Raw genomic sequence first — 23,124 nt, 5'->3', positions numbered from 1 at the left:
GAGAAGCTCAAAATTCCTCTCCTCTGTGGACCAAGGCCTGGCCACCGAAATGCTTCCCCTTCAATGTTTCAAGAACTAGACTTGCTTCACTTTCTCAGGATCGGATTCTTGATGCACACTGACTTGCCTAGAGTCTGACAGAGACCCCCAGCTCTATGGAGCCTGCACCCACCAACCCCCACTGCGGTGAGGACCAGGAACACAAGGACAGAGAAATCAAAGGACAGGGGTCGCTCCAGCCTGCCAAGTCCTATGGGGGCCAAAGCAATGTGTACAGGGAGCAGCCCCATGAAACTGGAGATCTGCGTGGCATGTGAGGTTCTGAGGCCCCACGGGAATGAGGAATATCCTAACATCACCCCCCTACCCAGAAATAAATGAGAACTATGTAGAAGGAGGACTGAATTCTTCTTTCAATACATCATATGGGGGGCACCTGGGTGGCTCAGTGGTTGATGCCTTTGGCTCAGGGTGTGATCCCGGAGTCCTGGGATCGAGTCCTGCATCAGGCCTGCTTCTCCTTCTGCCTGTCTCTGCCTCTTTTTGTGGGTCTGTCATGAATAAATAAATAAAATCTTAAAAAAAAACCCATACGGCTTCCAAACTGCATGGGTTCCACAGCTCTGCTTTGGCACAGCCCTATGTGTTTGCCACGTACCACCTCCTCTCTCTTCCTCCTCCACTGCTGCCCTTACCTTGCACACCAAATGATCGGGAGACAGAATCCCAGAATCATCCTTCGAGAGAGTCTAAAGCCTCTCAGAAAGGGGAAGCTGAAGAGCAGGAGCATTTCTCTCTCACCATCCAGCCACTTGTCAATCACAGACACGCACCTTGATCAGCTTCATCCCAAAGCATCCCCTGTGATAACCTCCTAATGCCACGAGGTATGGTGTCAGTGCTGTACAAAGTACAGCTTCGACTCACCTGACACTGGTCAGCCTTCAACCCCACTCAAGTGCCAAATACTCCAGGAGGCATCTTTGCTACCCCAGCTGAAACGAATTCCAGCCTCCTCCGAATTTCTAGAGTGCTTGTTGTTAATGACAGGTCTCTGTCCCTCAGCATTTACTGACTGGTTTTGCAGAGTGTGCAAGTGTGTGTGGGAGTGTGAGTGAGTGTGTGTGTGTGTATGTGTGTGCGTGTGTGGGGTTGGGTCTCATTCTATCTGTGAAGCTACCGAACCATAGAAGTCAGAGGCAACGCCCTTCACATTTTTTTTAACCCCCACAATGCTTAAGCACAGGATCGCAAAAATAATCACTACTTGGTCAACCTTTGTAGACTGAAGGGATGGATGAATCGCGGATGTGTAGACCTTGCCCTTGCCCTCTGGGAAAGGAGATCTAACGCAGTCACAGCTTGCTGTCACCAAGGTAGTCGCACAACTGAAGTAACAAGTGAGAAGAGGGTGCCCTACCTTCTTCAGCACCTCGTTGCTTTTTTACCACTCTGTATCTCAGTTTCCCTAGCTCCCAAATGGAGACGCCAGACGCTTCATGGGGCTGTAGCAAAGATCAAGGTAATGCATTTCCTTACACTTTTAAAAGTCTAACTAAATAAATATAAAGCAAAGAGACCACGGAGCAGGGCAGGGGGCAGTATATGGTATTGTTATAGGCTGAGGAAAGTGTACTACAGAAGAGTAACCAAGAACAAGTGAATCACAAGGGAGAACTACCCACAAACCCAATGCCTATTGTACACCTGCTCTGTGTCTCAGTTTGCTTGCTCTGTAAAATGAGGATCTTAAGCACGAGGTCATGAGCACCATGGGACTTAACACCTGTAAAGCGCTTAAACTGGTCCTCGACGTGTGGCAAGCACTCAACAAATGTTAGTTGCCATTATTACTGTTATTATCAGCATTAATGTCATTGTTATTTTTTTTAATTAGGCTCCATGCCCAGCATGGAGCCCCCTGCAGGGTTCAAACTCAAGACCATGAGATCAAGACCAGAGCCAAGATCAAGAGTCCGACAATCAGCTGAGCCACCCAGGCGCCCCAGCATTATCATTTTTTTAAACCACCAACACATAGGTGTTCCAGAAATGCTTCTAGAAATGACTCAAACATTAGGAAATTCATTAATTCTATCCTCTTCCATAAGCAGATGATATTACTCAGAACCTGGTAGCCAATATATTTGATCACCTTGTTCCTACCAAGTCTCCCTGTTGACAGAGGAGAAGAGTACCCTGACATGGGATATGACCAAAGGGAGCTGCATTCAAGCCTAAACATTCCCAACACAGATGCAGGTCTGGCTCCTGGACCAAAATGGACCCATATATCTACACCTAATGAAATAGTGAATCATGGGCTCTAACGCTATCCAGGCAGACGTCAATGGCAAAACTTCCCCATCCTTGTAATATTTGATTTGGCTGGAAGGGACAAGGTTACCCCAATTACAGTTCCCAGCATAACCCTGTTCTTCTGTTGAAATGCACCAAGAGATCCTCAAGGCAGATTTTTAAAGGCACATATTTCTGCATGTGCCTCAGAGACCAACCCAGGCCGAGCCGAGAAACATTCAGTGTTAAAGTGATGTCTCATCATGAGACACAGCCAAGCACCCCTCAGCCCCAACCCAGGCGTACTGACGGTAGGGGCAGGGAAGGACGCTGAGTGATTTCCGACGATGAGCCCAGTGTCCCCACTCACCCAGCAGGACCTGCACCTTTCCTGGACGCCTCACCCAACTTACAGGCCCAGCTTGGCTCTGCTGAGGCATCAAGGGGCACCTCTGGGTGCTGACCCTGCCTGGAATCGCCAGCGACAACAGATTCTGCTAATAATGCTTTCCAGCCCAGAAGGAACACAGAACCCAGCTCCAAGAAAGAAGGGATGGTGCTGCGACTACCTCTACCTCCTTTTCTCAACCTCACAGGGGGACTTCTGGCATAAGAGCTAAACATCAGAAAGAGTGAAACCAAATCTTGAAGAGAAGACCTACAAGGCCAGGACTGGGGGGGGGGGGGGGGGGGTGGTCACTGATGCTGACCACCCCTCGGGACCTCACAGGTTTTTTTTTAAGAATTAAGCTCATGAGAATGAAGCTCTTCCCTTACCTTTCCCAAAGTGGCTTCTCAAAACCCACAAAAGGACCATCTTGCCTAAAAGAGGATGGCTGGGCTGGACTAAATCTGTTGGACTTTCACCTAGGGGAGGTGTTTCTGGAAAGCCAGATGCAACTCAGAGCCAGGCTAGGACTCCATGTATTCACTGGCTCAGTACCTACCCTGACTCTGGGAATGAACCTCCAATAATCCAGAGACATCACTTCCCAGAGTCCCACCACGGACTGCGGGGTGGATGGCTCCTGGCCCAAGGAAGGAGGGCAGGGCGCATCCCTGCAGGGAACTGGCCCAAACTCTCCTCCCACCCTCTGCTGTCCTCAAGGAGAGAAAGTGCCCTCCCCAGCCCCGAGAGCCTCCTTCCTCTGAGTCGCACACGCCACCCGCCACCCGGTAGGCAGTGCCAGATCCCTGCGATGACAAAGTTTCCCAGGCAAAATCTCCAGTTTCTCCACCAGATAAAAAAGCCAATTCACCCACCCACTTGATTCAAAGGAGAAACGGGAGAGGTGAGGGTTTTATTTTTAAAACGGGAGGTAAAAATACTCTGACGGCTTCTGTGGCTACCACACAGCTCTCTCACACGTCGAGCAAGAAGAGGCTGTAACATCCCAACATTAGGCCCCAGAAGAGGCACCTAGAGAGCCCCAAGGTGCGTGCCTGGGATGGGCACGGCGGTGGGCCATCCACGCTCCGTCGGACGCCAGGCATGCCAGAGGCTGGAACCTGGGCCTCATGACCTGGTCCTCGGAGAAGCCTCTAGGAGCTCAGAGGCTGCCTACCGGGACAAGGGTGCCGTGAGGAGCAGGGTGAGCAAGGCCCCCGGGGACAGCCGTTGGGCTGGGGAGGGTACCACTGCACCCACCGCCAGCCCCTTGCGACCCATAGGCCCTCGGCCCCAGGGACCCTTCTCAGCCAAGTTCCCTCGGTCTGCAGGCCCCTCAAAGTTGGAGACTCTTCCCAGCTGCACTTTGTCTCCATGACTCCCTCCCCCCACAACTTCCAGTAAACCCCTCCCCCAGGAAGATGCTGGCAGAAAATACTGCAGCAGTGCAGAAGCCAGGGAGAGCCAGAGAGGGCAAGGCAACTTTGCAGAGTGCGTGCCCCCTGCGGCCCCCGATGGGCCTCTGCGGGGACGGGCCTATGTGAAGGGGACCTCTTGAGGATGCCGAGGTGCTGGGGGTGGGGGGGGCTCGGAAGCGGCTGAAGAAAGATGACGAAGAGGAAGGTGCCTCGTCCGTCCCTCCTCTACTTACCAGGATAGCTTGAATCCTTTCATTAGTACAGGCACGATAATCCACTGACCGTGTCCTTAGCATCCCCGTGACAGCTCCGGAGGTCCCAGGACATATTTGAAAAGATGACGAAGTCCCCAAAGAACAGAATCCCATGTAATGTGACTTGAACACAGAGAGAGAAAGGAGACAGAGGGAGAGAGGGGGAGAGGGAGAGAGCGAGCAAGCGCCAGCCCGGAGAACCCCTGCGCGCCGGGCTCCGAGGCCGACGGCAGCTTCTGCAAATCCAGCCCGGGGCTGGAGCCGCCTGCCCGAGCCGCTGCCGCCGCTGCCAGCTTCTGATGGGGACGGGCGACGCTGGCAAGGCTGCAAAACAAGCCCGGAGTGGCTGTCACCAGGCAGGCCGGCGGCCGCCCGCCCACCCTCACCTCCCGCCGGCTCGGAGCAGCCTGGGGCAAGGGACCCAAGGAGAGCCCGGCAGGAGGGCAGGCACCGAGCAGAACCTGCACGTCTCTTCCCCCAGGCGGCGGCTCCCGCAGCTCCATATAATCTCCTCATCAATGCAGTACCCAAGCAAAGCACTGCCAGCCACTTCCGCCCATTTAAAGACACAGCACATGTTTTGTCCCGGGATGGGATGGAAAGTCAGGGAGAGGGGTGGGTGCGCAACCCGACGCCCTGGAGGGAAGAGGAGGGCAGGGGGAGCGGGAGACGGGCGCGCCCCTGGCATCCAGCAAAGGGTTTGAATGCCACACGGGGCGGGGGCGGGGGGTGCTGACCACCCCCCACCCCAGGCCCTCTGCAAATCTGGGGCACCCAAAGCCCAGCACACTTGAAAGGCCTGGAGGAAAGGGGGGGTGGTTAGTGCCTGGGTGTCCAAAGGCCACCGTAAGTGGAATCCTCACCCTTTGCCCAGCAAGGCGGGGCGAGCTTGCTGTGAGATCCCTGAGATTCCCGGTCCTCTTCCCCTGCTGGGGAGAGAGCCTGGCCACCACTTCTGGAGCGCTCCATGAGGCAGCAACTTAGGGCAGCCCGGCAGCTGCCCTGGTCACCTGGGGCCCAGGAGCCCTGTAAGATGGCCACAAGGGCCTGGGCTTGGATCTCAATGATGTTTTATCACCAACAGGGATCTGAGAAGACTCAGGCCCAGCACAGCATCAAAGGGACGAGACACTGGGATTTTTCAACTCCAACTAGAACACATAATTCACTCTTAAAATCCTCCAAGCTGGGCCCGCCTGTACCAGCCCCAGCAACTTTCCTGGCTGTCATTCTTTGTTTTTTTTTTTTTTTTTTTTTTGGTCCTCCCCTAGATTATTGGACTATCTGGGTCAGTAATGCGGATGGGTGAGAACAAACAAAGAGGAGATTAATTATGAAATAGTAACCTTCAACTGAACCATATTAAGCCTTTACCCTGAAACTTGCCTCAGAGCAATCATCTATACAGACTTCCATACGTGTTCTGTACACCATCTAGACCTGACCCTCCAAGGTGATAATCTGAAGAAAAACTGGAGTGCAGGATCCCCACTGGTAAGACTCACTGTACTTGCAATGACTTATTACTTGCCTTGCTGACTTTAGATGATAAGTTCCATGAAGGCAGGCGCTGTGTATCATGTTCAGGTCCATCTCCCCACTGACTTAGGAGGGCTTATATATAGTACAGGTACTATTAGCAAGTGGTTAATCAAAGTGGCCTAATTCGAACCTAAATAAAACACTGCAGTCTCCCTGCAGGGTCCAAAAGGTCCAACAGAAATGCTCTTTAAGGGATCCAGAGCTTTTAGAGACGTACTCCCAAAGCAGCCCAGGGCTACGGAATTTCCCTCTTTCCACAGCCCCCGGGGCTAGACAACACTGAAATACTTTCAAGACTTTTGAACACATCTTTAGTTATGTACCTTCAGCAGCACGCTGTAGGGATGCAGAAGTTCTCTTTTACAACCTAGGTAATTCACTTGAAGAGCCTCCCGAGACCTGTGATGCCAGCCCCTTGACAAATGTCCTTAGAGCACTCTAGGTAGATGAGAATATTCTCATCCTGCCCCACTAACCTGCTCTGAGCACAGATAACACAGATGCAGGTTCTATACTGCATCAAAGCTTTCCAAGTTATTTCATTAGAGGCACATGATCATAATGTTAAAATTCTTCAGCTCTTACTCTTTATCTTTTTTTAAAAAAAAAACTCCCTTGCAACTATTAATAAGAATGTATTGGGAACATGTTATGTCAGGCGTCATGCTAATAAGCACCTTACTTGCATTATCTCATTTAACTCTAAATGAGATCCATATTATGAAGTAGTGACTATCATGATTTTTCGGGTAATTGCTGCTGAGAACTCACAAGTGTAGCATCTAGATTTGCCCAATGCTCAACAGCCAACAAGCTGCAAGCTTGAAACTTGTATTCAGGCATGTTCAACCCCAAAACCCAGTCTCTTAAATCAGGATGTTGCTTATTATTAAAAAAAAAAAAAAAAAAAGATCAGACAAGCTGATTTATAAGGGTTCACATGCTCCCAAGACAAAAAGAATCCAGGCAACAGGTTAAAAAAAAAAAAAAAAAAAAAAGACACTAAATCAAGTCAGCTGCTTCTACTACTCTTGCTGATGAGTTAGCTTACTTAAGTACCAGTGTATGATGGAGGTATAAAGAACATGAAAGGAAAGCCTAGTTGGTTGGGAGGCAATTATCTACCTCAAATTCCCCTTGGCTCTTTTTTGTTTCTAAAACCAGGGCTTTTCACAGAGCCCTAGAACCCGGCTCCATTTTTGGGACCCATAAGAAAAATCTTAAAATTAGATTGAAATATGGCTTTAAAGCACCATGGGATTGCTATCTTACCTTGAAATAAAGAATAAGACCAAGCAAAATGAAGGGACATTCATCATTCAGTGTATTTCCCTCTTTGATCTTCTCACAAAGGGCAGACTGTTTGGCACAGTTTGGAAGGTTTCCTGACCGGTAAGTCGTCAGCACTGACATAATTCTAGATTACTCTGGGGGTGAATGTGCAGATTAATGGTCAGGCAGGTGCTTTCAATTCTCCAGCTTCTGCCTGACTCTGCAACCTGGCTGCTCCTTGATGTCTGTGTTTCAGGGAGGGCAAGAATATTTTTAAAGATTTTATTTATTCATTTATTTAAGACAGAGAGAGTGCGAGCATGCAAGCACGGGGGGGTGGGCAGTGGAGGGTAGTGGGAGAGGGACAAGCAGACTCAGCAGGGCCCAACATGGGGCTCGATCCCAGGACCCTGGGGTCATGACCTGAGCCACCCAGGCACCCCAAGGAAGGGCAAGAATTTTTAAGAAAAAACATAAGTCCAAAGACTTCTATTTCTGGCAATATGGCAGACTAGATATCCTGATGGGCTTTTCTGCTAAAAACAAGTAAAACTGCTGAATAAAATAAAACATTTAGAAAGAAAAAAAAAAGAAAATTTTTTAAAAATGCTTGATGAGCTATCAAAGTAAGACCTACTTAGAGGCCACAAATTTAGTGAGAGCAGAAACCCAGAAAATTAAAGAGAGCCTAATGGGTATGTATTCTAGAGAAGATATCTATAGAACCTGCAAAATGAGGCCTTGATTTTCTGGACCTCACTGAACATGGTGGACAGAGACAACGCCACAGGCCCTCTGATGTGAGAAGGGAAAGGAGATCACCTCATAAAGTGGGGCCTGCTGGCTTACGCTCACCCAAAGAATGAGCCCGAAAGAAACCCCCACATGTTGCTGAGGAACTAAAAGACACACCTGTCTTCAACCTTGGCAGAGATGGAGGGAGAACAATCACCCCTGATAAATCATAATTACCAACTGATCCTCATACAGACAGCTGCCTGGGGATTTCCTCAACAATTCACACACGCACAAAAAACGTCCAGAGAAGAGAAGGCTGATGAACTCAACTACAGTAACACAACCTAGGAACATCTGCTCATCAAAACTGATCATAAAGAGGGAGAAAGGACAAGGCATTTCTGGGAGAAGATATTCGCAACAAATGTAACTGAAAAAGGAATTGCTCACAGAATTTATTAAAAAAAATTCTATGGGGATCCCTGGGTGGTGCAGCGGTTTGGCGCCTGCCTTTGGCCCAGGGCGCGATCCTGGAGACCCGGGATCGAATCCCACGTCGGGCTCCCGGTGCATGGAGCCTGCTTCTCCCTCTGCCTCATTCTCTCTCTCTCTGTGACTATCACAAATAAAAAAAAAATTAAAAAAAAAAAAAAATTAAAAAAAAAAAAATCTTTAAAAAAAATTCTATGAATCAATAAGAAAAAGAAAAACAATCAGAAAAATAGACGAGGGATTTGAATAAGCACTTTCAGGAGAGGAAGTGATCAATAAATATATAAAAAGGCACTCAACCTCATTAGCACTCAGGAAAACGCAAGTCGAAAATGCCAATGAGATGCTATTTCATACCCATCTGATTGGCAAAAGTTAAAAAGTCTAATAATATAAAGGTTGGAAAGGAGCTTGGAGATATGTATAGTGATTCAGCTACCTTAAGCAAACCACTTGGTATCACATGGTATAGTTGAGGAACTGCATCTTCTAACACCTAATGGTTCTACTCGAGCAATTAAAGAAGCTCCCATTAGGAGAAGTGCAGGAGAAACGTCATACAGCACCCTATGTAATAACACAGTTTGCGGAAACAAAAAAACTCCAAACCTGGAAACAAATAAATGTCTATCAACAGCAGAATGGACAAATAACTGGGATTTTCTTAAAGTACAAATGGTATATAACATTCAGGAAATTCATAAATTACTGTCAAGTGCGACTGAGTGAACCCTGGAAACGATGCTGAACAGAGAGAGCAAGTCAATGAATGAAGAATGCAGAGCATGATTCCACATGCACGTACAGCTACAGAGCAAACACCTACCACGGTAGTTCACATTCATATGAATATGTTCACACAACGGTGCTCAACCTCATGAGTACTCAGAGTGTCCAGAAATTTGTGTCTGTACAGCTAGACCGTCTGTATCCATAAAATGGAAAATCAAGCAAATGACAAACTCAAAATTCAGAAAGGTGGACACCTCTAAGGAATGGGGAAGACGGCGGAATTAGTGGGTCCCGTAAGAAGTACACCATGCTCACTGTTCCTTCTTTTTGTATGCTTTACACATACTTAATGTTTTATAAATAATCTTTATAGCAATTCACTATTTGGGGAAAAAATTTTAAAAATAAACAAAATAACTAGACAACACCTGACACCACTCTTCTCCTTTGGGTCACTATGAACAGAATGGACAAGAGCGCAGGGTGGTGGCCGGGAAGCGTTGACCGTGACAATTTGTGTTATCTGCATTTTCAAAAATCTAACCTCAAAATATTGGCTTTCCCAGGCTCATGGATATTCCAAAGTTTGTTGTGTTTATAAGGTCTGATTAACACGAGGGTGAGTTGTATTGCTCCAAACCTCTTGCTATAACACAATGGTTTCTTTCAAACTTTACTGGGTTTGGAATGCAGGTTGGAAAATTTTCCTTTTTGATTTTAGCTGCTCTGACTTTTTCTTCTTGGCCTCCTGCATGCCTGAGGGTCTCACCACCCGGGGACTGTTCCTTTCCCAAGCCAACAGAATCAGGATTAGTCTTCTGGCCTCATCCCTGAGTAGGGACTGGCGGGAGGTCTCTGAACCAGAGCATACCACTATGCAGACACCCAAGGCCTCGCAGCTGCAAGCCTAGGAACTCACCAGAGAATTCAGGCCCCTGCCACCCACCCATCAGTGGCTCTTGCCGCCACCAGATGCTCACGCCTCCTCGTGACCTTGGGAAGTCACAGGGAGCCTATGTGGAGCAGAAAATAGACAGTGGACATGACCCCTGAGGCTCCCCTTCTCTCTGGAGTTTCTGGATTCTGCGCTCGCCTCCTGAGAGCAGAGCCGCAGGCCCAGGGCAGAGCTGCAAGCCTCCAGGAACTGGCAAAACTGGGGCAGAGCAATGCTGCAGTCACACGTTGGGGAATCAAAGCTCCAAGCTCAGGCAGGGGAGTCGTCAGGCGCTGAGAGTGTTATATTTAAGGAGCATTTTGGAGGTCAGGAAGCTGGTGCGAGGAGCAGCGGGGGAGGAGCAGCCTCCTAAACACTCCATTTCAACAAGCCTCCGCGTCCTCCAGCCAGCACCCTCTTCCAAATCCCAAACTGCAGTCAATAGAGCCTGTGTGAGGGGACAGCAGATGGCCAGAGCGGCACCCGATCAGGTGCTCCCCGCCACTTCCCTGTCCCTCCTGCCCCCCTCCCCCCTCTCCTCTCCCACTATTAGTCACTGGCTCTGGGGTGACAGTGTGGGCTGCAGGCATTGGCCTCGCCTTCTGGTCTGTTCATCTGTGTCAGCTCCCAGCTGGGAGCCTCCCGAGCCCGCCCCTCCCCTCCCCTCCCGTGATGGGACTGTGTGCGCACCTCTGCCCTCCAGCCCCAGCCGGCCACTGCAGGGAGGGCAGGGGCGGGCAGGGGAGGGGGGCCGGGGCCACCGAGCAGCAGAGGTCCAGAGGCTTGTGTGGAAAGCAAGTGGGGAGGGCTCTGCTCCTCTCAGGTATGCTCCCTTCTGCCTCTATGACCCCAGGCATCTCCTCCCAGTGCTGGCGTCAAATAAGAAATGAAAATACAAAAGGGACAGACTTACCGCCCCCCCCCCATCCTTCTCTGTCCCTCCACTTCACAATCTGCTGATCCAGGATGTTCCTTCAGGCAACCAACAGGATGGGCAAGGGCAGAGCCAAGCTCCAGCCAGCCCCATGCTGCCCCTAGCTGTTCACCAAGCCCAGCAGACCAGAGAGGGAGGAACACAGGAGGGAGGCAGCCAGGCCGCTGGAGCTTAAGGAAGCCTCCCCTACATTCTGTCCTGTGGTTCTCACGACGCTCCAGGGCCGTGTCACTAAACCACATTTCCCCAGGGGAAGAGGCTCCAGCTCCAGAAGGTCTGGTTCTCTTCCTGCTGCGGGTGGCTGCCCTAGCCCCAAGGTAAGGGGGTGCTGCGGTTGGTGAAAAGAGGCAACGGGACAAGGGGAAGCCCGGAGCCGGGTCCCACAAACCCCCTCGACCTCACGCTAGCCTCAGAATCCCTCTTCAGCCAGGCCAGGACCAAATCACCTCTCTTGCTCACCTCAGCAGCAGAACCCAGCTAACCTAGGCCTCCCCTCTGTCGAGGCAGCTCTGCACATCCTTCTACGTGGAGACTTCTGGCTTCCTCAGCTCTTGCTCTGTCTGGCAATGGAAGCCCCAAAGAGGACCCCCACCCCCAGCCTCAGCCCCAGCCTCCAGCCCTACCCCCTTCATCTCTGAAATCTCTCCCCGGCTGCCTGAACACCTGCCTGCCAGCCTCAGTGCTGGCTTATTGGTTCGGCTCCTCCATCAGTATGTTCCAGGTCACAACTCTTTCTGCTGCCAGACAGAAGGGCGGCCCCCAGGTGGCACAGCCCACCTGTCAGGAGAGAGACACACACCTTAGGGAAACCCCACCAACCAGGCCAGGGTGGGGGCCTCACCTGACCTCCCTCATTCTAATCACCTGCATAACAAAAGAAAACACGGTCTCCTGCCAGATGGAAGAAACAAGGCAGATTTCTAATTACCCACCCTGAGCCTCCCTGTTTATCCTCAGGAGAAATTCAGGGTGACTGATGGTATCAGGACCCAGAAGGGAGCTTATAAACTCAGGTTCTCTGGGGGAGGGAGCACCCAGCCGCCCACAGGCCAGCTGCTCCTTCGCTCCTCCCACCTCCTCCTTCTCCCTCCTCAATCCAAGTCACCCATCAGGAGGACCCTTAGCAAACTGATGAGCTGGGCGTTGTTCGCTCATCTTAACAGTGAAAGACTCCTGGCCCAGGACACAGGGATCTACTGCTGGCCCAGAGACCGCTTGGTTTTCTAGACAAGCCTAGAAAAACCACATTGGGAGCTGACACGGGCCTGACATCAGTCCCAGGGGTGTGTGCTGTGCTTTCTCAGGGATTCTGGAATTAGATGTGAGTTCAAATCCATCCTTAATATGTGAGACCCTGAGCAAGTCCGCTTCCTTTCTCTAAGCCTCAGCTCCATCTACACAGAGGTGATGACAACAACCCATATGGTGGCTAGGTGTCGATGACATAGCACAAGACACAGTCTCAGGTGCCCAGTGCATTTGAACCATTACTAGGATGGTTCCCACCCGGTGTCTTACAGACCGCCACTACCCACTGCGAGAACCAGATTCCATACCTAGGCCTAATCTACTTTCTCTTCTTTATCTAAAAAGTTTCCTTATTTTTTCCTGTTCTACTGGAGATACTTTTATATTTTTATTTCGTGATATTTCTGCTACATCAGTCGGTCATTTATTTATTCAACAATAACTACATTATTGGGTGCTTACTATGTTCAAGACTCAGGTAAATCAGGATGATATTTCAACAATAAATCCAAGATCCTCCTTGATCTCCAGAAGCTTATGATCTAATAAGGAAGATAATATAATACATGGGCATTAGGTAGTTACATTAAGTAGTTTTTAAAAAAAGATTTTATCTATTTATTCATGAGAGACAGAGAGAGAGAGAGAGGCAGAGACACAGGCAGAGGGAGAAGCAGGCTCCCTGCAGGGCACCTGATGCAGGACTAGATCCCAGGACCCCAGGATCACAACCTGAGCCAAAGGCAGACGCTCAACCACTGAGCCCCCCAGGTGTCCCACAATAATTTTAACATAAAATTTTTTAAAGTATTAAGTCCTGTAAGAGAGGCATAGATAATCAGAACGCGGTACTACTTCTGTTTACCAAAATGAACACAGGTTTGTAATCATGATGCCAATTTTTTAATCAATTAACAAATAATGGCGAATATTCTCAGCTAACCTATACTGAGTCTGTCTGTGATAATTATGTCCTGATTAGTCTGGTCTTAACACAAAAAGAGTTAGCCAGAAAAAGGATCCAATATTTGTCATCATTCTTTACAGAGACAAGAACTTCCTATTTGCATGACAGGTGTCCAGAAATAGTGCCTGCGGAACATACTGCTATTCTCACTGCCAATAAACACAGGTTTATTTGGACAGAGCAGCCTGCATCTAATGGGCTGGAATTTGAAGTTTCATTTCCTACCATTAGGACATTTTCTCATCGGAGCCTTAAGGTTGGGGGGAAAAAATGTTCAAAGATGCCTCGGGCCCCTATACTTAACCTACTATATTCTCTAAACATCACAACTGACGTGAGAATGGCAAAATCGTGACTCAGGATGCAGGGACCTTAAGACCAGAGCCCCTCAGTAAATGCACCTGTGTCCTTCCGTACTCAGCCACCAGCTGCCTTTAATGGTTCATGGGCATCACAAGGGAAATATTTACATGATCTGTGGACAACTGAATAAAAACAAAGGCAACATGGTGAGGTTGCAAAAAGCTAAAATACTCTGCGTTTTTAGTTTTTGAGAACATGTCCCTTTAACTTTGTGTTAAAATGTTCTTTAAATACAACCAGGGGGTGGTGCATTTTATATGGTAGTTTTGTTCCCTTCTAGGAGTAAAACAAGTATGTGGCAATTCTGTGTTTCCGCCAACTTCTCTAACCAAATCCACAAGTTTAGACTCCTCTATGAGGAAGGGCTTCTGGGTTCTCCGAGCTCACATTCTTGCTATAAGGAGGGGCTCTGCCTCTTAACTGCTATAAGGGGAATCTGAAAACCTCCAGTCAACTTCCCTTGTCTTTAGGGGGTCATCTGGGCCACAGAGGTTCCCAATCTAGGGGGATTTTATTGACCTATAATTGACATATCACATTATATTAGGTGTAGAACATAATGATTCATTATTTGTAGACATTGTGAAATGATTGTAGTAAGCCTAGTTGACGTCCATCCTCAAGAGTAGTTACAAATCTTTTTTCTTGTAATGAACCTAATCTATTCTTGAATGGTTTGATGATGCCTTGGCGGTATGGCTGGGCCTCCCAAATACACACGGACAGCTACTGCCACTCCCTCAACCTCAGACACAAATCCCCAACTGTTCCTGAACAACTTCGCCTGGTCCCATAGGCACCTCAAAGCCGGCCTGAATAATGTACCTTCACATTATACCTCTACACCTCCATCTGACTCTGACCTCCCGGTGCCTGCTTCCTGATAAATGGCACCACCCCCTACCAAGTCACCTGGTCAGACATGTGGAGTTCACCCTATAATCCTCTTCTACCTCCCACTGAACTAGGTACAAAGGCATGTCAATTCTAGTTCCCTCAAAGACGCGGGTTTATTTCTTGCTTTCATGTTCGAACCTGCTTTTCGATTCTCATTGTTAGCTTTGCAGTTGTATACCTACCTTCCTCTCCAAATATGTTTATTCAGTCACCCAATATTTATTGAGCATCTATTATATACCTAGTAATATGCTAGATGCTGGAGTGTGGGGGAAGGGGGCTGGTTGTGGCTTAAGAAGCAAAAACACACTAGCCCTGCCTTTAAAAAGCATATAGTCTAGCTGGGGAAGACAGATATGTTAAAAAAAAAAGTCTCAGAGATGGCACAGAATAAGGAACTGATTAATTATCTGTCTATCCTGTAGCCAGAGTATTTTTCAAAAGCAAATTGACTAATCTCCTAAAAATCTTTTGATTGTTTCCAATATCTACATAATTTACATAACGTAAGCACCGTAGAAGGCTGTCGTAGGATGTTGATTCCTATGTCTAGTTTCATCAACTGCTCCTAAGGCCTGATCATGCCAAACTGCTTGCAGTGACCGGGGCTTTGCCACATTCATGCTGTCTCCTTCTCTTGCCTCACTACTGTTCGGTGAACAGCCATGGTATGCCAGGCTTCATCTCGTTTAATCCTCACTACAATCCTGCAGGGTCCATACTATTGCCCTGGGTTACAAATAAGGGCACGGAGATGAGGACAGGCCAAGAGAATCCGCTCTAGTTCACAGAGGCAGAAAGTGGCAGTGCCAGCATTTGAACGCAGATCTGTCCAACTCCAGTTCATAACACCACCTCTCTTCTCTTGTCCACCTGATAACCTCCCACTGACGCTTCAGGTCGCAGATCAAATGTGGCTTCCTTTTGAAAGCCCCCCTGCCTGCCCAGGCAACATCAAATACTTCTTCTGTGCTTCCCTGCTGACTTGAACTTCTGTTACAACCCCGATTACCTTGCACCATCATAATTTGTTTACTCATCTGTCTCCCCCCAAGAATCCGTGAACAACTGTTCACAGTGATTGCATGCTAGCCAACTAAAACTTCCACACTGAACTCTCTGCTGGCATATTACTGGCATTTAATAAACATTCATCAAATGAATGTATTGATGAATGCCTACCAACCTCTTTCCTCGAGGCTGAAACAGAAACTCTCAGGGCACAGTTTACAATCCATGTATCTTAAACCCAGGTACAACAGGACATCAGACGGCCCCCCTCTGAAACTGCAACCTTAAAAAAAAAAAAGAAAAGTAGTACCGTGGCAATGCAATAACAGAGCCTCAAAATCCAGACTCCAGGAGACGAAGTCATGCCCACAACAGCCCTCCTCTAGGAACCGAACACTCTAAATAGGTGGCATTGGCATCGAGAGTGATCACACTTTCAAACCAAAAGCTATTTCATTCTAGGCTAACTGAATCAAAGATATGTGGGGCTAAGGAAAATCCTGGGAACAGTACTTCAGAACTAAAAGGGAAAGCATAAGGAAAAAGGGATGCATTTACATATATTTAGAAATACATTCAAGTAAAATGACGTATTAAAGAAATGGCATCTGGGTGCCTGGGTGCCTCAGTCAGCTGAGCATCTGCCTTCAGCTCGCTTGTGATCCCGGGAGCAAGTCCTGCATCGGGTTCTCTGATCTTTGGAGAGCTTGCTTCTCCATCTCCCTCTGCCCCTTTCTCCTGCTTGTGCTCTCTGTGTCAAACAAATGAATAAATAAAATCTTTAAAAAAGAAAAGAAATGGCATCCAAACCATATGTAAATGATGTACCAATGAGTCACAACATGAATTTTTACTCAACAGTTGCATGACATTGATACATTATCAGAGATTCCATACGTCAGCCATAACATGTAAGTTCTCTTTTAACCTGGGCTGCAAAACACAAATAGGCTCTTTATGGGAGCATGTGGATCAGGTAAAGTTTCTTAAAGCTGTGAGTTATAAACCTCCTACCTCTGATGAGAGCCATGGGTACTCTTCATAGAAAGCAATGCAGAGAGATACACCTACAGATGTATAGAGGCTCAGGGGTCCTCTCCTAAGGAGTTTAATGGTTCATGGGCCCAACTGAAAACACCTGAACTAAACTCCCTCCAAAGGGTTTGGGGTAGAGAAGGTTTAAGGAAAAGAATCACTGTTCTGGCGTTAAATGGTATCTGCATTCAATGACCAATCAGATTCAGTCTTCATGGTCCTGCAAGCAAAGGCTAGGCTCAGGAATGGCCCAGATCCAAAGCCCGCTTGTCCACCTGAGTAGATAATCTGCAGTCTGAGCTGGTGGATGGTAAAGGGCCTAAGAAAAATGGAGCTGTCTTTGTTTCTACCTCCATATGCAAATACAAATACACACCTCCTAACTAACTGCAGATAACTCCCCAATCCCTCCAAACTACAGCTTCCCCACAGCATTCACTACCACCACCCCCTGGGAGCCAGCTCCTTGATACCAAACCACTTACAAGCTCAAGAGCTAGTTGAGCTAGCAGGTTCATTAGAGGTCAGCCTGGTGAGAGACACACTCTACATCACAGACGGTAGCATTACAATCACAGAGCAAACTGCTTGGAGCAAACTGTTCTAGAGCCAAACCCAGTTACCCAGGCCTGTTCCTGTGTCTGCCAGTGCACGCTGCCAAGCGGGTACACAGCCTCTTGCACTATCCGTGTGCAATGTGGGTCCTCGAAAGTTTGTGCAAGGAGGGAAAAAAGAGCAGAAGAGGGGACGGAGGTGGGAGGGCATCTAGGGAGGCCTGCTATTTAGTTGTGCTCTCCCTAGCTCCACTCTTCCAAGAAAACAAAGTCTTTGATGAATCTAAGCTGGTTAGAACAGCTGTGTGTACCTTTCACCACTGTACAGACTAGGAGACTTAACCCAGAGAGGTTAAGTAACTTGGATCAGATCACACAGTGTGTGGGAGTTGGGAGGAAGGTGCCAGGAACCCAGATCGATGATTCGCAGAGATGAGTCTTAACCACTAGAACACAATACTACCCATAGCACCCTTGCCGCTTGGGCCTCCAACTCATTCTCTCTTCCACATACACCTGGGGGACCCAACCTGCTCCAGAAGTCTGAGCCTTGTCCAGTCTTGCATCTCTGAGACAAAGCCATCTGGCCAAAAAGGAACGCCCCCACACCAAGGGCTGAGAAATTCTAGCTCCCCCTGCACATAGGGGCTGGGGTTGGGGCTTGCAGACCCGGCCTCCTTAGAGCCCACCTCCACCTCCCCACCACAGCGTCCCCTCCCCCCCCCCAATCTACTCCCAAGGGCTCAAGCTCCTGGTTTGGGAAAACGCACAGAAAAACAAATTTCAAATTGCAAGCAGGATTCAGGAGGGAGCAGAAAGCTGTCTCAGGAACGCCCTCTAGTGAGCCAGCAGGGTCCAGGCGATGGAGCACCCGGCCACATTCCCTGGAGGGGCCCAGACCCACACTTCCATTGGGGCATCAGATGAGTAGGTGGGAGGGGACACAGCAGCATCTGCCACTCAGAGACCAAAATCGTCGCCAATCCCAAGGCCATCATCTGCTGCAGGATGAGAGGCAGGCTCTGCTCTCAAGACTGTCCAGCCCACACTGACCCCACCCATTCCTTATACAACAGGCAGAGGGAAAAGAGAAGCAAACAGAAGGTGGGAAGGAAGGACAGGGATGGCACAAATGGATGAGGAGAGCACTGTGGCATGGGGTAGGGGCAGAAGAGGACACACCAGAAGGAGGGAGGCGATCAAAGAGAGACAGAATACAGATAAATGAAAACCGAGGCAGAGCTAACAAGAGAGACACAGAAGTCAGCCCAGACAGAACCAGAGACCCCCACCCCCACCCCGACCCCCACCCGCTCAGACTCTGGGGCACGTGAAGGTGAGGGTGTGCTCTGGAGGACCCAGCCCATCCTCCCCTCTCCTGAGGTGGTCATGCTGGGGTCCTCTCCCTCCACTGACACAGCCCCCCGACACTCAGGAGTGGTGGGCTGAGGGACAGGAGGGGGGAGAAAAGTGAACCAAAGGCAGAACTTGCCAAGCGAAGCCACTTACGCACAGTGCGGCCGGCAGCATTTCCATCCTACCTTTGCTGTGGCCATATCAGCCGGCTCCATGATCTCTGCTTGGCCTAAGGAGCAGCGGCACCATCCAGAGAGAAAAGGCAGAGTCACAAATGTCCACCCCAAAAGAACAAACCACCCCTCTGGAAGGTCAGGGGAAATAAGACAGCAGATTTCTATTCTCTGGCCCCTTAGGATGTCCTCTACTGTGGGGGGTGGGGGGGGCACAAGAAAGAGGCTTGGGGTCCCTGGCAAATCAGGGGGCTGCCTGGGTTCCCACAGACGCTCACACATCGGGCTGAGTCAGGGGGCGTCTCCCCTTGCCTGGGACTTCTTCCCAGGAGGCTAGCGTGGGTCTCCCAGGGCTCCCCCTGCTGGGGCCAGAGCACGCACGGAGATGGAGGCCCTGCCCTCCCATCACCCGGCCAACTGGTACCCACAGGTCAGGAAGAGGGGAGCGTGTGGGCAGAGGCCAGCTGGCAGGTGCTGAGCAAGTGCTGGGGGTAGCGGGTAGGGAGGGGGCTGGGGGGCTGGTGGGGGCGGCTGTGAGAACCTCAAGAAGGAGGTGCAGGCACTCAGATGGAAGCAGGAGGTGCTGTGCAAGGAGACGCCGGAGCCACAGAGCCGGAGCCCCGCACGGCTGGGTCGAGAATGCAGGGGGAGAGGAATTTGCCGGGTGAAGCCACTCACCTTGCAATAACATTCACACTCACTGAGGCCTACACAGGAGCCAGGAGCGGGCGGTTCACACCCCCCCACTCCACTCCCAGAGACTCACAGCCTCTGTCTAAAGGTACATGAGAGCAGCCGGCAGCCCGGCTGGATCTGCAGAGGCCCCTGGCTCTCTCGGAGCAGCCTGATTGGAGGAGCAGGATGACTTCATCCGGCCCCATTCATCACTGTAGGTTTCCTGCCCAGCAGGGACAGGCCGCTCTGCTTGCAGTGACTACAGCTTCCTCTCTGGCCCATTTTACTCTGGCAACCTGGGATAGGCTGTGTCAGCCAGAGGCCTCCGGGGGGGAAAGAGATCAGAGCACCCCAAGCCTTACAGCAAAGAGGGGAACAGGCTGCTCACGTTTCAAGGAAAGTGCAAAGCCTCCACTTAGATAAACCACGGTGTGTACATTCGCTGTGTGCATTGGCTGGTGCTGGTGCCAGCACAAACACAAGAGAGCAACACTCCTCAAAACCAGCAAGGGATGAGCTTGTGGGCTCTCCTGAACCACTGCCCCTCCTGCCAAATCTTTAGAGATAGTCTCCCAATCAAAGAGAATAACCTATGGAAAAGCAGGTCAGTATCATCCAGCTTCCCCGTGAGCTCCAGCTCTACTGGCTCCTCCAAGGTGCCAACCTGGGTTTGCTGTTAAGATCCTTGATTCCTTGATGCTTATGCTTTCGGACCCACAAAATGTTAAAGGTGGGAGGGACTTTAAAGCTTTGGCTCCGCTTTTCAAATGAGAAAACGAAGACCCAGAGAAGAGTAAAAAGGTCAAAGCGAGGCCTGCCAACACTCCTTTCCCTATTCCAGATGGACTCATCCCTCAAAAAAAGTGAGACCCTGGGAGAAATCATACCCTTTGTTTAACTCCCCACCCCACCGCTCCCCAATCCAGCTCCCAGAGCTCAGGAAAAGCCAGCACAGCAACAGTTAAACAGAGAGATTACAATGTAAGAGAATTAAAATAGGAAGGCAAGGAACCTGTGATCGCTCACCCATCCCTGCCTCCCTCTTCCTTCCTTCCTTCTCTCTTACCCGCTTCTGTTCAAGCCTGATTTCACAACAAAACTGGGCATTCAGCTGGACCCACACGGAGCAGGGAAGAGCGGCCCCAAAGCATGACACCACCAACCATTCTAGTAGTTTATAGGGACTCTGTGCATCTGCCTTAATGACAGAACAGTGACAGCCACACTCCCATTTGTCTGGTGCTCCAGGGCATTTTCAAATCTGCTGCCTCATTTGATACTCGCAGGAACCATGTGAGGTAAGTTGTTCTCCCTTTCAGAGATAATTAAACTGAGATTCAGAGACTTTCAGTGACTTACCCAAGGTCACACAGCACAGTAAGAGCTGGGATTCAAACCTGGATGCACCGTCACCAAATCCCTTGCCACTGAACACTGTGCTGCAACATTGCCCACCAATTCATCTCTCCCAGCTCCACGTGTCCCCCTTCCTGTTCCCATTATTACAGACTCAGAGCAGATAAAAACCTCAATTAATTTAATATTTCCCTGGGGGACCCCCTTCCTTTTTTTTTTTTTTTTTTTTTAAGAAGATGGCAAACTGCAAGAAAATGCATTATCAGACAAAGGGCAAAAAAAAAAAAAAAAAATCTTGGGCATATCCAGAGGTTGGTGTATACATTTAGCAAATCTCCTGCATCCAATGGAAACAGCTTTGAAAAAGAATCATCAGGGGCTCCTGAGTAGCTCAAAGCAGTTAAGCCTCCAATTGGGGTTTCAGCTCAGGTTGTGATCTCAGGGTCCTGGGATCAAGTCCCGCATAAGACTCCTCCCAAGAAACTTGCTTCTCCCTCTCTCTCTGTGTCTCTCATAAATAAATAAAATCTTAAAAAAAAATGAAGGGAGGAAAGACATGTGTTCCTGGTTCTAGCCACCATAAGCACTGAGTAGATCATGTCTCCCTTACCTACCCCATCTCACTCTATTATCCAAGGGGCACAAAAGTTCCATAAAACCAAATGAGAAAGGACAAGTGTAAAAGTAGTAGAATATAGCATTTAGGCCAATGAATTGGTTTTCTTTAACTCACTGTCCCATGGTTCTAGATACAATCAACTTGAATAGGGTGTGGGGCATTGCTAGGATGGCACTAGAGGTATCCCCTCAGAGCCCGCACAAAAAACCCAAAAGTGTGTGGCCTGTGCCAGTTCCACACATGTCATCTCTGCTCACAGGCCTGTAACGTTCCTTCTGGCTATCGCTCTGGCCTGCGGTCCTCTCTGTTCCTGGGCTGACAGTCAAGTGCACAAACAGATGGAGAGCAGAAGGCTAGTACCCACGAAGGAGGATGTTCTGTTTCATCAAAATCATGCGGGAATCAGACCCGTGTTAACAGGGCTCCATCCGATCTCCCGAATGACCAAGCACCTCAGTTCTTCACGGCGCCCAACCGTCACACAGCCCCGGATGGTGCACACAGAGGACAGGGTTTCGGAGGGCGGCTAGGCCAGAAGCACGCATGTGTGTTCTACAAAGCACTTTCTACATCCTGAACTCCTGCCGCGGGGAGAGAGCTGCTAGCTGCAGGACGGACAATGCACAGGCGGGGCAGGGCAGGGCAGGAGACAGGGGCATAACATTCGGTTTCAATGAGAAAGGGAAGAAGGAGTATGTCCCAGAGTCCAAAGATGATTCCAGGAGGAAAGACAGAAAAGAAGCCACTGAAAGGAAAAAAGGGAACAAAATGTGATGCAGGGGATCTAATTAAGAAGCCGCTGGACCCACACCTCTGCTAACCAGAGGGGAATCCATGTAAATAATTCCTCATAGAATAAATAACTCCTCTAGCCTACTCATTTACTCTTTGAACGAGAGACCCAGAAGCTTCCTCTTCTGCAACTTTGTTTCATTCCACTTTGCCTAATATTTAGTGAAAAGATGGAAAGATGGATAGAGAGACGGAGAGGGGGATGGAAGGGCAGGGAGCTCTTTGCGGTGTCATTTATCATGACATCGTTTCCTCTCCAGGGGGATCATTCACACTAATTACTTTACCCCAGGTGTTATATTCTAACTCCTTAATCACGGTATTTATGTAACACGTTTAAAACCCGGATACCTGAGGAGAGGCTAGAGTGAGTTCTGGCAGAGGTCGGGTAGGGTGTGGTGGGAAGTCCAGGCCCCCAGCTCCGCACACACAGCTCGGAGGAGGCTGGCCATGCACCTGCTCCTGGAGGGAGAGCCTCCTCCTCGGCCCCGGTGGGAGGGGCTGTGTGCAGCCCGCAGGCCCGCGCCCCGCTGCACCATGGGAGGTGTAGTTCTCCGGGCCCAGGGCCAGGCGCAGCCCTCTGCACCGGTCCCCAGCCCTCTGCACTGGTACTCAGCCCTCTGCACCGGTCCCCAGCCCCCGCCTGATGGCTCTGCCTGCCCCGAGGCCACAAACTTTGCCAGAAAGGCACCAGTCCTCCTCCCTGGAGTCTGACTGTAGACAGAAGGGACGGTGATGGAGCAGGGACAGGTTCGCAAATGACAAGGAGCCCAGAAATGCGAAGACCTTGAAAGGTCACCTGATGTCCTTGCTCCGTGTGTACCGAAGATGACGGCTTCTCTCTCGAGAGGAGAGACAGAAAAAGAAAGAGGAAGGGAGAATGAAAAGCAGATGAAGGGGACAAGGACTGAGTGTGTGCGTGTGCTCCCACCACCCTGCACGTCGTGATTCAGGGGCTGGAAGGTGACCTCTCCTCTCTCCCACAGTCGGGCCTGCTGCCCAGGATGCCTCTCGAAGCCACTCTGCTCGGCTATGAATTCTGACTCAACTGCCCACCGGCTGTGTGACCGCGGGCA

At 49.7% G+C, this 23,124-nt stretch overlaps 1 protein-coding gene across 7 annotated transcripts in view; it reads right to left on the bottom strand.

Annotated features, from left to right (window-relative positions):
* The window catches only part of GRAMD1B (GRAM domain containing 1B), a 234,111-nt gene that overhangs the window by 88,049 nt on the left and 122,938 nt on the right, over positions 1 to 23,124 (bottom strand). The window contains exon 1 of one of the 7 annotated variants that reach the window (XM_072822440.1): positions 18,619 to 18,642. The exons of 5 other annotated variants lie outside the window; for them this stretch is intronic. Coding sequence is in view for 1 of the 2 variants with exons in the window: in XM_072822434.1 (XP_072678535.1) it covers positions 4,338 to 4,360 (23 nt within the window). In the remaining variant the exon portion in view is untranslated. Of the gene's footprint in view, positions 1 to 4,337; positions 4,801 to 18,618; positions 18,643 to 23,124 lie in introns of those variants that run through there. One more of the 7 variants, XM_072822434.1, reaches the window with a different exon arrangement.

The sequence above is a fragment of the Canis lupus genome, chromosome 3 (assembly GCF_048164855.1).
Source record: "Canis lupus baileyi chromosome 3, mCanLup2.hap1, whole genome shotgun sequence".
NCBI classification, from domain to species: Eukaryota; Metazoa; Chordata; class Mammalia; order Carnivora; family Canidae; genus Canis; species Canis lupus.
The sequence above is the reverse complement of the archived record's forward strand: the minus strand, read 5'-3'. Positions and strand labels throughout refer to the sequence as shown.